The sequence below is a fragment of the Varanus komodoensis genome, unplaced genomic scaffold (assembly GCF_004798865.1).
Source record: "Varanus komodoensis strain SLA01 unplaced genomic scaffold, ASM479886v1 scaffold1, whole genome shotgun sequence".
Lineage (NCBI taxonomy): Eukaryota > Metazoa > Chordata > Lepidosauria > Squamata > Varanidae > Varanus > Varanus komodoensis.
Genome location: NW_025335268.1, coordinates 68,021,913 through 68,035,890, shown reverse-complemented (window position 1 = coordinate 68,035,890; position 13,978 = coordinate 68,021,913). Strand labels below are relative to the sequence as shown.

Genomic DNA, 13,978 nt, shown 5'->3' with positions numbered 1-13,978 from the left:
CTAGTCTGGTGCTCTGCCCCCAACAATGACAAGCTTAGAAATGCTGGGGAAGGGGAAGTGGACAGACAGGGCATCCCTTTTTCTTTGTCTCAAGCAATTTGACTGGCCAAGTTACACTGCCTCTGAAAATAGAGATAATCCATTTAGGCAGTGACATTTAGTGAAGTGTACAGAAAGCGGTCAGTGAACAAGATGGACAACGGCCCCATGCCCTTGGGCGTCTGTTGAAAGCAACTAAAGCTTCTGTAGCATCATGCATATGAGTGGCTTGCAATGCCCTGCACAGTTATGGGCCTATGACTTCACTGGTTTTTCTGGATTCTTCAAGCCCTGCCCAAACAATGTACCTTCATGGTATCTATCCCATGAATTGCCTCCAGCCTCAGCTGCTTGCATCAGATGCCTGTTGGCAAGTGGGCGAGGTGCTACGCCATCTTGGTTGTCACTTAGTGATGGCAGCCACCTACTGCCCTCTGTCCCACCTCACTGGCTGTCACTGCATTTAAGTATCATAGGTTATGGCCATGGCTGAATGGAACCTCAGTGCTCACAGGTATTACATCACTCTAAGTAGCGCACACACACACACACGCACGCACGCACACGCACAACCCACTGCAAATGATTCCTCATGAGCAAAGGTACTTCAATGCATACCTATGGAGATATGCATATAGAGTGACACCCTACAATGGAACAGAGAATCCTGTTGTGTAGGAGCTCTGTGCGTATGATGGAACACAATGGAATTCTGGGTTGGGGCAGACAATTCATCAGACAACGTTTACTTTTGTCCTCAGCCTAGAAGGAAGCAGTCCGAAATAGGGTATTTTTAAACAAAGCACAAGAACTACCCCCACCCTGCCCAAACACACTCACACACAAACACAATGAGCTATAGCATGCTTTAAGGCCCAAAACAACAGCTATGAAGAGCCTATTTCCGAGAACATTTACAGTAAGGGATGTCCCACGAGTCCCTAGAAACGACAGCAGAAGTGTCCAAGTGTTGGGTACTATAATATAATGATATTAATTGGTTTGGAGGTGGTGGCATTAGACTCAGTACACTGATTGGGGAATCAGAGAGGAGCTTGCACCTCCCTTGGCAGAACTGAACATGCCTTCCTAAGCATTTTTATAGTCTTGAGAAATGATCTAAAGCATGGCTTGTGTACAGCTAAGCTAAGCAAAGTATCCAACAGCAGTTATATTTAGCATTCATTTTGTAGGGATTTCATAGCTAGTTCATTTGACAAATGGTGTTAGGACAATGCACAAAGTTGTAAGACCTTTTAAAATGATTCACATATGAAAATGAAATATATTGATGAATACAATGCAGTATTTCACAGAATGTTGTTTATTATATTAATAAGCACCATTTTTAGTGCCAAGACAGCCCCATTGTCCCATAGTTTATTTTAATCACATAAAGTTAAGTTCTTGGATACAGAAACAGAAACCCATACGAGTGTGCATTAAATCACAAGAAGACAGTTTGAAAAATGACTCTTGAAATCTCTCATTGTACTTTGGGGCTTTCTTTCCTCTAAAACTGTTTTAGATTGTGTATGAATTAGGAGAGTAGTTTCATAGGTCACCATCCGGTCTGCTCAACACCTGGATGTAGGTGGATTCCTACTGGGAATAACAAACACTTATTTCACACGCCCCTTCCCCACCTTCTCCTGGATCAGTGTGCGCACATAAGGAACAGGCTATTGTGGGAACTCGCATTCCTTGAACAACCCTAGAGAGGAAGGCTGGACAGCAATATGGGAGGGGTAACAAAGGCCCTTCCTTTCTCTGTAATAGCCTAGCATGCAGTTGCTTTTATCTGCATACTTTAGGAAGAGTAGAAAGGCACTGTTATGCCTAATAGGGCTTCTCTGACTATGTGCTATAGCCATGGTGGGTTAGGCTTCGGATGATACTAGCATGCTCAGCAGAAGTTCTCTGGAGGCACCTACTTACTGATATCATTTTTAAAAAATAAGAAGGGCAATAAAGGTGTTCCTCTCCCACTAAAAGGAACAGCCCTGATCAAGCAAACCCATTTCAAAGATATGTGGGGATAAATGGGGGACTGTTTGAATGCATGCTTGGGAGAAGCATGCTGCAAAGACTTGCTCATTCACTACCATGGAGGGGGCAGCCTCTATCCTTGAAGCAGGTAAGAAATGGATAGCTGACCTTTTGACTGAAATCATGGCACAGACCTCTTGCACTGGAATATCATGCATGCATTGGAGCATACAGGGTAGAAATACACCAGCGCTATATCTCTTTGGCTCAAACAATAAAATAACACTGTTTTAAATAAAATCAAATGGTATTTTTACAGTGTTTTGACAAAAATATTTACCAATGAAGATATACCATTCTATCTCTCTAGAGGAACCTCTGTTTCAGTGTGGAAGCTTCATTGGCAGTTTTGGCAAACTGCTCACCTGGATAGAATCATCTCATTCCCTAGGTGACTAGCTAGCTTGGCATGGCTGAATTAACCAACCAGTTTAAATTGCTGTTCCCTTGCATTCTTCCGTTTCCAGTGGATGCAAAATGTTATCTCAGAAATTTACACTCAGCATACATGAATAACTCTATGTGGAGGTAAGTGGCACAGCCATTTCTAATGCTACCTAGAAACATGTGACAAAAGTGAAATGTGCCTCTTCCATTATCTGTGCATTGTTTTCCTTGAAAGACCATCCCCCCAATGGGAGGGTATCCCAACAATATTTTTTTCAGATGTGAGAGCCTGGGAAGAATGGCGTTCCCCATATCAGAACTGAAAAGCTAAGAACTTTCCTCATTTCAGAACCGAAAAGCTAAGCTAAGATCGAAGTTCTGCTTAGCTCACAACCGTGAGCAAGGATCGAGTGCCCTGCCACCAGGCTGCTCTCCTCCTCAAAGACCCACCGCACAGGGTTCTAAATTGCCTTTAACTTCCTAAAGTCCTAAGGACACATGACAACTCAGTTTTTAAAAGCAGGCACGGAGGAGTCTCATTCAGAGCAGCATCACAGCACATGGGAAAATGGAGCTCAACCCTTCCCTCCCACACTGCAAATCCTCCTTCTACATGGCAAACACAAAAAGCAACAAGCTCTCATTGGTGCCACGTCTCTACTTGGTTCTCAGGTCTATTCTATCCAAAGCGTTACTCTTATTTTACATTCCTGGTGCCTAGACAGTGACATGAAATTAGTTTGGCTGTTCCTGGTCTGCAGTGGTCTTAGACTCCATGCTTTTACTGTCAACCAGGCCCACTGTGCTGCGCGTGGGACGGTGAACTGTGTGTGTGCTGCTGCATTCACCACACATCTACTGCGCAGAGTGCTGACTGCTCAGGGCTCTTCCACGCAGACACAGCCCCGCTCGATCTGGTGCTGTGCACAGGTCCAAGTTCCAGCCCAGCAGCAAGAGCCACATATGAAGCCCTGGATGCAGAAGGCAGGGGTCTGGAAAGGGAACGGGTCCACGCGGCACCTTCTCATGCATGCAGGTTCTGGTCAAGAAGAGGGGATCACGACACAGAAGCCTGCTTCCGCGATTGAATACGTTGTTGCATCACACTGACCCTGTTTTAGCAACGAGAGACCTACTTCCTTGTAATAACATGGATTTAAGACTTTTAAAATGCTATTTTAATGTTTGACATTTTTGTTTTTGTCTCTTATACTCTTAATTCTGGCCGAGATCAAGGAGATTTCACCTTGACAGGCTTCTCTTGCATTTTGCTTCTTTGTTGGCTTAATTCTAACACTTGTGAAAGCCTGTTCTAGGTTTCCTATCATTGTTCACAGTGACATCGATCTCCATCCACTAATCATTATGGCAAAAGACACACAACAAGCCAGTAAGTCTTTAAATGCCATAGAACTTTTGCTTTCGGTTGCTGCCAAGGTTAAAATCCTACTTTTTTAGTTATCAGATTGGCTTTACAAATGTGCTCAGAATTTTACAAACTGTACTTTCATTATGGATTGGTTGGAAGAACTCACTTTCAGAAACAGAATTCATGTGCAAAGAATGCAACAAGAACACAAAGAAAACATTTGGTCACAATTTTTTACCTTAATAATATTAATGTAACCTACACTTATGCAGTATATGCACACAATACACACACATACACAAATATTACTAATTTTATATACACATATTTTAAAATGTCTATGACTAATACTTCATCCCCTTGTTACTGAAGACTGATGTTTGGCATCTCAGTTTTCAAATCTATTGAAACCTGGGACTTGGGAATGCAACACATTTCAAGTATACATCACAGTGTTAACTTTGTACATTTAACTAGACACGGGTCGTCTTCAGAGATCCAGTGCTAGCAACAGACCAACAAAAAGAAAAACAGTTACCAGATAAAGAAGCCAGTGCCCTAATACCTTCCTGTTTGGATCATATTGGTATTCAACCAATTTCCAGCAATAAGCCAATGATCTATAAGAGAATAGATGGCCATTTGAAAACTGCAGCCACCTTCTTTTTCAGTCCAAATCAGTTTATTACTTGCTTTTGCCAAGTTATTCTATGCTCCTTTGTTGCAGTTATTCCTATATTTACACAAGTTTCAAACTTAATTGGGATTTCAAATGTGAGCAGAAGAAATACAAAGCCTTTCCTTTTAAATTCACTAAAAACACTAAGAATGCAAAGTTTTCAAAATACCTCATAGGAATTCTTCAAAATACAGGAAGTATTTTCATGGCAGAGGAGCGTGTTACATCATCACATACTTACAATACTTCCACACAAGTCTACCTAATCACTTTGGTTAGACAAATATCAGTAACAGAGTAAAACATCATACATCTCACAAGACATGATACAAAGCTCCTACAATCCAGTACTGCCGCTTCTGGTGGGGTGGGGTGTGAAGATCTACTTACAGACAAATTGACATATTTCACACTAGAAATGAAACTACAATTACAAAATGAATTTCCAATTTAGTAACAGTTGTATGAATCTTAGTTTTATTAGTTCCCCCAGTATGCAGATTATTCTTACTGGTTAATGTGATGTTTTTGTATATGATAACAGGGTTTGGTTATTATTATTCAATTTGCACTTTGCCATTGGAAAACCTGTTCTCTTGATACATAGCTTGAGTCCTTGTTATTAGAACTTGGAGGAGGGGCTACTGCTGAAGACTTTAAACAAAAATCCAGTCACTTAAAAAATAAACTTAAAATTGGTACATATGAGGAAACATACACTTTCGAAGTCATGAGTTTCTCTTGCTTTCTCTTGCTTTCTCATGATACCAAGAGATCTTTTACAATGCTTCTGCAGTTGTGTCTGAGGAGACAGACATGGTCACTTTGGCAATCTTAACTGTGTTTTTAATACACCTTTCAGCAGCCTTGTGGACATTACCTGGGTTGTTGGTATGTCTGTGCTGGCAGTCAGATTCCAAGCTGTTATCCAGAGGCTGTGCGGTCCCTTCACAAGGTGGGAACATGCTCCTGAAAGCATGTCTCAGGTCCTTGCTCCTAAGAGCGTAGATAATGGGATTCACTGTGGAATTCAGCAGACACAGCATGCTGCAGAAGGCAAAGATAGTCTTGACAAGTTTGTTCATCTTCCCAAAGACATCATAGACCATAATTGCAAGTAGAGGACCCCAGCAGATGATCAAAACCACAAGAATGAGGACTAAGGTTTTGGCTAACCTGATGTCCATGCGGGTTTGCTCAGGCCTAGTGATCTGCTGCACCTTACCATCCTCTGAAGTGTGAATTATGATGCTTTTCTGAGTGCCACGCTGGAGCATTCTAACAGCATGGCTATGAGCCTTCCAGAGTATGTACATATAGGCATACACAATAAAAAGCAAGAGTACAGTGGTGACCCCAATCCAGAACAACAGATAGTTCTCATCAATTAGAGGAAATATATCTGAACAAACAGAATTGAGTTTTTTGCAGTTCCAACCGAGGAGAGGGAGGACAGCAATTACAATGGCGATGGTCCACATCATACAGAATGCTACTACTGCCTTTGATCTGGTAACAATCCTTTTGTACGATAAGGGCCGGTGAATAGAGATGTACCTGTCTATCGCAGTGAGGAAAAGGCTGCCAACTGAGGCAGTGAATGAGGCTGTAACTCCACCCAATTTGAAAAGGAACACATTGGGACTGTCTTTCCTATGGAAAACATGGAAGTCAACGAAACTGTAGACAAAGATTACACTGCCGAGAAGATCAGCCACTGCCAAGCTGCTGATGAAATGGTAGGAAGGCCTGCAGCGAAGACTTCGGGACTGCAAGATGACAACCAAGACCAGAAGGTTTTCCAGAACAGTAAAAGTGCCCAAGGTAAGAGACAGCACTGCGATGGCCAACTGCTGACTAGGGTTCAGAATCATAAAGCACTCCATATCCATGAAGTTATCTCCACATTGTATATTTTCCTCATTATCTTTGAATAAGGTCTTGTTGTAAAAATCAGTAATATTGATCTGATCTGATGGGTGCACACCCAAACCAGCATCTTCTCCTGCAGTCATTTTTGATCTGAAATCACCTCGGAAAGAAGACAGAGGAAATTTCTGTGGGTAATATCCTAACTTGGAGGCCATGTCGCTTTTAAAATCTTCGTATTGGATATCGTTAGAACCCATGTAAAGAAGATCTGTGGTAATTGTTCTGAAGGTTGTATCTGCGAGGCCATCTAGGACTGACTTCATAACCCCAAATGTCAGTTATGCAGGCTTGGAAAGAAGGAAGTGAAGCAATCCTGGCAGAGAGAGGAGAAAACCAACTTAATTAAATGCATGTAAAGTTTAGGTGGGGAGAAGTCAAAATGCTATGAAGAATAATATCCTTCTATTAATGTAGGAATATAATCCGTGGGCACACAATTAAATGTTTTAAATATAAGCAGCAAAGTATGAAAAATATATTAATCTTAATTAAATTCTAACTAGTTCTGCTACATACATTTTCTAAACATTTTCTTTTTCTGATTCCATTCCATGAGCCAGTATCTCCTGCATCTTAATTTCATACCAATGGTTGTTGCAGAGGATTAAGGGTCTCAGCTGAGGTGTAGGGCTTTTTCCTGTCTAAACATACGTAAGATTATAGCTGAAAAAAGGGCAGACTTTCAATCAGAAACCTCTGTCAAGAAGACGGCTGACAGTGTAGAGCTGCTGACAACGGCCGCATCACGAAGGACACTTATATCAACTCTCCATCCCCACCAGAGTCAGATGGCGAGCTCTTTTTCAGAAAAGCTTAAGAAGCTGTATGCAGAGAGATCTACTGAAATGTCACCTTACCATATAACTCACAGGATTCATTACTAATGAGCATGCACTTCTGAACTGCACCTTGGCACAATTATTGTTACCCGATGCTACGTGATTGAGCAAGGTTTATGATTCATGCTCTTATCACTTAGTTAAAATGATCAAAAAAATCAAGAACATTAAGCAATAAAGTTTCATTACATTATCAACTTGGCTGTTATGCTTAGCATGTTTACAGGATCAGGGATATGAACATTATTAACACTGGGCTATTAGCCCCTTTTTCAACCTGCACTGATGCTAGATGCTGTTCACATAATGACTTAATGAAGTGATTCCCAGTGTGCAAATCTATTGAAAAATTGCTACCTCCATTTTCATCTCATGCTTGCTCAAGATGAACCAGTGAGCAGGATCAGACAGGACTCTAACATGCTAATCATGGTTTGCCTCCAAATAATAAGCATTAGCCCAACCCCTTATAACATCTTCACATATATGCTCAAACTATCACTTTTTAAAGTTCCTATATGAATACAAAATTACAGATCAAACCCAGTTCTATGTTAAATTATCTCAGGTTTATTTATCTCAGGGGTGAGCAAATGTGAGAGATCTGACAACGCCATTTTCGACCTTGTGTTCCCAACTCCCCTGAAAACGGGGGAATAAATAAATTGAAAAGCAATTCCGGAGCAATCTATATGGTAGTACTAAAAAGATTAAATCTAACTCGTTAGCAAGCTAAATCCAAAACTATCAGTACTCTGCAGAAGATGCAGAGTGCCATGTTGTTCTTGTTCTGGTTGTTGTTTAATGAGTGCTGCAGGGGTTCCATGAAGTCCATGGCCTACATGTTGTCCATTCCAAACAACCCAGAAATGTAGAAGCTGCATTATATTAAGTTAGCCCAGTTTTATCCAGCCCAGTTTTATCAACCTTGACTGGCAACCGCTGCTCAGAGTTTCAAACAGGGTTTGGTTTCCCCTGCCCCCCTGCTGCCAACACTGCCTTGAAGTATGAAGGTCTGCATATGGGGACTTCCACATGCACAGTTGATTACCACCAGTGTGTCTGTGGTTTTTCTATGAACAACAAACTCAACAAACTCTGCTTATTGAAGGTACTGAAGGCAATACTTGTACAGACTCAGTAATCATGGAATGAAAGCAAAAATGATGAAAGATCCAGAACAATTATGGCTTTTTCTTTCCTTGACTTTAATCTATATTATTTCTTGATTATGTAAACAAATCCCATGAATGGGCTGAACCCCCATTACATGTATAATGTGGTATTTCAAAATGATTCCTAAATCTACCCCAATAATCCTTAACTGTTAACCACTATTCCGATTTTGTTGTTCATTGAAGCTCCATGTCTTCTTACCTTACAGCAGCAATGTGAGTGATTCATTTTTTTATATAGACTTGTGAATTAAAAACTCCAGACTTCATTTACAGTTGATAAGAAACATTCCCAGGTTTACATTGTCCATATATCTGAGAGGTTTACCAATCAAAACACTATTATTCTGAGCTGAGAAGAGTAGTGTTTTGGCTGACAAGCGTCTCACTGGCCTGGAGTTGGATCCAAAGGGCTGCAAATGAAGTATGGGGCATGCAGGTGCTTTAAAAAAGGGTTTCTCCTTTCACTGGCAGCCCCTGAGTTCCTCAAAAGACTCTTCTAGAAATCAAAGGATCTCTGTAGAATGGCATTCCAGGAAGTGTGCGGGGATGCTGCCACAAAGGAAGCAACAGCAGAAGTACCCTACACTTGGGAACATGCGTGATCCCCTTGGATCCTGGCCATACAAATCTAGCATCAATTCCCCTTTTCCATTCAACCCTCATGTTGCATTTAGCATCATTAAAGCACAGAAATAACTAATTCTGATGCTACTAATTTTCTGCTCTAAAAATACCACAAGCATTTTATTCTAATTCTTTTGTCATACAACTGAGGTTCATCTTGGAAACACAAAGATGACTATCATGTGAAGCTCAGCTCAGTTCAGCTCAGCTCAAGAATGTTAGGCCAGGCATTCCTACATGAGAACCTCGAGCCTGATGGGGTGGAGATGGGGAGGTGAGCAGGCAAATCAGAATGCCTCAATAAAAGAAGCTAGTCAGAGCAATGGCAACACATACTAGCAGTGTCTTTTCAAGATGTCAGGAAAAGATTTTTCCAGTCCTATTCAGAGATGCCAGTGACTGAGCTTGGTTCCCTCCAAATGCAACTTATGTGCTTTGCCACTGAACCATGCCCTTTTGTCTAAATGATGAAGCATTATTATGGGAAAATGGCATCGATCAGCTGGCAGCTGCCAAAAGAAAGTTCACCATTCCCTCTGGATAGCCTTATTCAAAAAGTTTCACATAGTACGAGATAGCAAGGGAGATGGGACAAAATCCTGCAGAATACTGTAACATGAATGTCAATGACTGAGTAGGAGCTTGCCAGCACCACCTTCTAGAATCCCCCTGACAGACAGGAGCTGAACCATTACACACCTGTGAAACCAATTTCCAATCTGGTCAGTCTTTCTAGAACAATAGCTTGCTTGATGGTATCAAAAGCCACTGAAAGGTCCAGAAGAATTAACACTAAATCCTCCTTATTACAGCATAGGTCAGACATCAAGGATGTTTTGATGTTGAATGAAGATGCCTAAAAGCCAGACTGAAAAGGTTCTAGATCACCTGTTTTATCCCATAGTATCCAGGAATGCACTGAAATCACTTCCCCAATCTCCTCGCTCTGCAGATAATAGCTGTTGCAATACCCACAGTCTAGCAGCAACTATCTACTTCAGCAAGTTTGGAACCATCTCCTCTTGCAAGAAGGGATTCTGGGCCTCAGCTGGTCATCCCACTTTTACTGGATGTTATGAACCAGCAAGAACAAGAGTTCAGCAAGCACTCCCTAAATATCTTATACATATCCTCAAGCCACAAGGGAGGGAAAAGCACATTGCAAAGAGCACATCCAAAATGGTATGTAAACTATAAAACCATTGCATCGTGAGAAATATTATTCTTGAAGTGGTTAATCAATCACAGTTGGTCACTGAGAGTTCCTTTACATCATTTTGTGTTGGCAAAGTTGGAGAAAGCCTCAAACTACATAAAACAATTCCACTACAGTATTGTGTGTTTCTTTGCCACCATAATGACTAGCATAGAATAAGCTCAGGAATAAGCAATTCGCTGTGGGGAATTAACTCCAGTTTACCTACATCCCTGAATAAATTCCAGGGGGATTAACAGTGTTACATCTGTTCTAGCAAAAATGACAAAGGGTCTTTTGGCATCTAAATGACTAATACATTTATTATGACATATGCATTCACAGCCATTGCCCATGGCTCTCAGTTATGTTTTCTGAATAGCTTTTGATACTATGGATCCTAAGCTTCAATTGCACCTTTTGGAAATTCTACAGACATCAAGGGACTTACTCTTGATTGGTTCTATTCCATTCTTTCAGATAAAATCCAGAGGGCAGACCTGGTACATACTATTGTTCACAGTTCCACAGGGGTCAATTTTATCATCTATGTTCTTTACTATATACATAGGTACCAGATGAGTGAAGTGATTCACTCCTAACTCCCTGCTTCGTATTATTCCAAACATCCACAAATACTTGTTAAGAATTTCAACCAATAGGTTGAAGGCAGCTAAGACAGATTTCATAGTCTGAACAATTACCAAGATTCTTTGAACAATAAATGGAGCTGTTCAACAAATCCCCTTAGAATCATACAGTTGGAGGGGGTCTAGAAGGCCATCAGGTCCAACCCCTTGGTCAGCGCAGGACTCAAGTCTCCCATCCAGATTCTAACCAGGCCTGACTCTGCTTAGCAGCCAAGATTAGGCAGGATCAGGCACTTCAGGCTATACAGAAGCTCAATTTCTGAAATATTAATATCTTTTTATATATTTAATAATTAAAATGAGATCTGGAATCTCTAGTTTATACAAATCAATGAAGGAACACTGATCTTATATCAGTGTATTGTTGTTGGGCCTCTGAATATCCCATTCCATAAGCTGCAGCTAATGCATATGTTCTCTCACTCATGTGAAAAGCAGAAACCATATTACACCAATAATATGGAAGTTGATATGCCTTTTTGTTCACCTGAAGTCAAATTTAAGGTACTGTCTTTGAGCTCTGAAAGCCTGTAGTATGACAGCTGCAGATTTAGGGGTTACAAGTCCAATTCAGCTGGCTGGTATCCTTGAAAGGTCTATCTAGAAAGCAGTCTAGTCTTATCCTGTATATGACAATAGTCATACTTCCAGCATGTACAGAACAAGACGAAGAGGGCCCAAACAAACAGTAGTTAACCCCGTATCTAGCATCGATGTCCTTTCCCCCATTTTTACTCCAAAACGGAAATGTAAAGGGAGGCTACCTAATTCAGAACTAGCATGTGGTGGGGGAAGATATGGTGTTTCTAAGATTGCAATTGGAAGCCTTGAAGTCTACTCTAGAACTAGAAAGAAAAAAAAGTTAGAACTAGAAGATTTAAAACAGTTCAGATAATCAGAACATGTCACTGAGGCTTAAATATGCATATTTAATAAGTTTTACCCTACAACACCCTATGCATTATTAGAGGGTTGTTTTGCCATCCAAGAAGCCATGCCACATGGGTTTGGATGACACAACAAACCATGCATTGGTGGTGACTATGGACATTCCATCTCTCATATACCATGATTTAAACAAGCAGTCATGTGCAAACTGGGTCTTAATGTCTGTTTTGGAGCTGTGCTCAGTAAAACAGGGTTCCAGTCCTCTTGCAAAAGAATCCTTCTGTACCTATACACACTACAGGCTACCTAAAGACTGTAGACAACTACACCTTATAAAAATTGAAGAAGAACCACACTGACTTAGACCAAGGATGCCATCAGCAAACTTGCCACTTCACTATTCACTCCTCATTTTAGATCATTCGTGACTAAATTGAAAAGGTTTGGTCCCAGCACATATCCCTATAGGACTCCACTATTTACAACCTGAGAATTAACCATTTGTTGCCACTCTCTGCTTTCTCTTCTTTAACAAAGTACAGATCCATAACGGACCTCTCCTCTTATTCCGTGACTGCTAAGTTTGTTCAGGAGTCACTGGTGAATGAATTTGTCAAAGAACATTTGTCAAGTGTAAGCAACGGCCACTAAATCTCTTCTGTCCACAAGAACCCTTACTTACTATATGCTTACTATATGCTTACTATAGGCTTCTGCATTCTAGCTCTAGCTCTAAGGGACAGTGGTAGCCTGCGTATTTGGTACCCATAGTACCCAAAATAGATGTTAATAAGCATTTGTCATACTGGATGTCTAATTTTAGTGTCAAAACAAGCATGGAGGTAAAGGGAGAAAAAGTGCTTTTAGAGATTTTGCCTCCACTGCATCTCCAATATTGGAAGTTGCTAGGCTGGGAACATTCAAAGGCACCTGAGCATTGTGAGGTAATGTGGAAGAAGGAAATATTTGCATCTTTCCAGTGTACCCTCAATGAGACATTAAAATGAGCACCACAACCCCACATCAACTTTACAGCAGAACAGAGTGCTTGCATTTTAAAAACATGCACACATGTATTCTGACCCTCAGGGAACACTAATCTCCATATTAATTACCCCTTTCTTTAAGGTCTGGGGGAAAGACTGGTTGTTTATTCATTCATTGAAGCAGCTTTGTCCTACTTCTCAGGTGAAAAGATTCCCAGAACTGCTTAGGAAAGATAAATCGAAAGAAGACATACCCACCAAGATTGGATCCCTGACTTATTTTTCTTTTTATCTAAAAGCATGCATGGGAGACTCCAGATTTAATGAGATCAGTGGCACTAGTAGGAGAAAGGGTTAACTCTGCCCCCAAATCCACATCCCCAACTAGGCTACCTGCCCCCGGCCCCCCAGTTGCTATTAGCCTTGCAATGAAAAAGATACACTTCAGGGGAAAATTTAGGTTTCTAAAATTAAGTAAAAGAAGGGCTCACACCCCTTTTCCTGCTCACCCCAAGCCTCTGCCCTCATCAAATTTTAAATCCACTCCATTAATTATTTTAAATAAAAATGAAGATGCTAGGAGACTCAATCACATTTTTCCTGTGCCTTGTTATAGGAACATGCACCGAAATTCCATTTTATTGTTGCTTTTAAATTAGCTCCCAGATGAGGTACTTGTGTCTCTTTGCCTGCTTTTCAGGGGGAAGAAGTAAGGCTTGCTTGTTCTAACAAGCATTTTTTATTGCATTGTGCTGTAGTTCTGCTGTTTTAAACGAGTGTTTTATTAATGCTGTAAATGCCATTGTAATATTTACTTCCTAGTTTTTATTGTGTGGTTTTATTGATGTTTTTATGTTTCAACTGTAAGCTATTTTCAGCAAATTGTATTAAGCAAAGTATAAATTTATAAATATATATGGAATTTCACAGCTATAAAATGTAGGTTATTACAGGGGTCTGACACGGGTATGGCTAAAATGATCAGCAGCAAATTGCTAGCATTATATGACAAGAGATGGCAATTTATGGTGGGCTAAGAAGATTTACCACTAAATTTCTGGACTTTACAAGGTATAGTCAGATCTGGCTATAGTCTTACTTGCACTGCTTTGTGCTAGCTGAACACATTCCACACGGGGCTGTACTTGGATGCAGCTCAAGAA

At 40.7% G+C, this 13,978-nt stretch overlaps 1 protein-coding gene across 1 annotated transcript; it reads right to left on the bottom strand.

Annotated features, from left to right (window-relative positions):
- Positions 1–5,019: 5,019 nt before the first annotated feature.
- Positions 5,020–7,875, bottom strand: CNR1 (cannabinoid receptor 1). Its single transcript, XM_044449367.1, has 2 exons — positions 6,649–7,875; positions 5,020–6,555 (listed from the first exon to the last, which is right to left on the bottom strand). The coding sequence occupies exons 1-2, from the start codon at positions 6,716–6,718 to the stop codon at positions 5,303–5,305; spliced, it is 1,323 nt and encodes a 440-aa protein (XP_044305302.1). The 5' UTR covers positions 6,719–7,875; the 3' UTR covers positions 5,020–5,302.
- Between the last annotated feature and the right edge of the window lie 6,103 nt (positions 7,876–13,978).

Bases quoted from the DNA above. Each gene is read 5' to 3' on its own strand.
- CNR1 (XM_044449367.1), bottom strand. From the start codon at position 6,718: ATGAAGTCAGTCCTAGATGGCCTCGCAGATACAACCTTCAGAACAATT. The intron at 6,556-6,648 runs GTTCTAACGATA...CTTCTTTCCGAG, and splicing joins CACAGATCTTCTTTACATGG to GTGATTTCAGATCAAAAATG.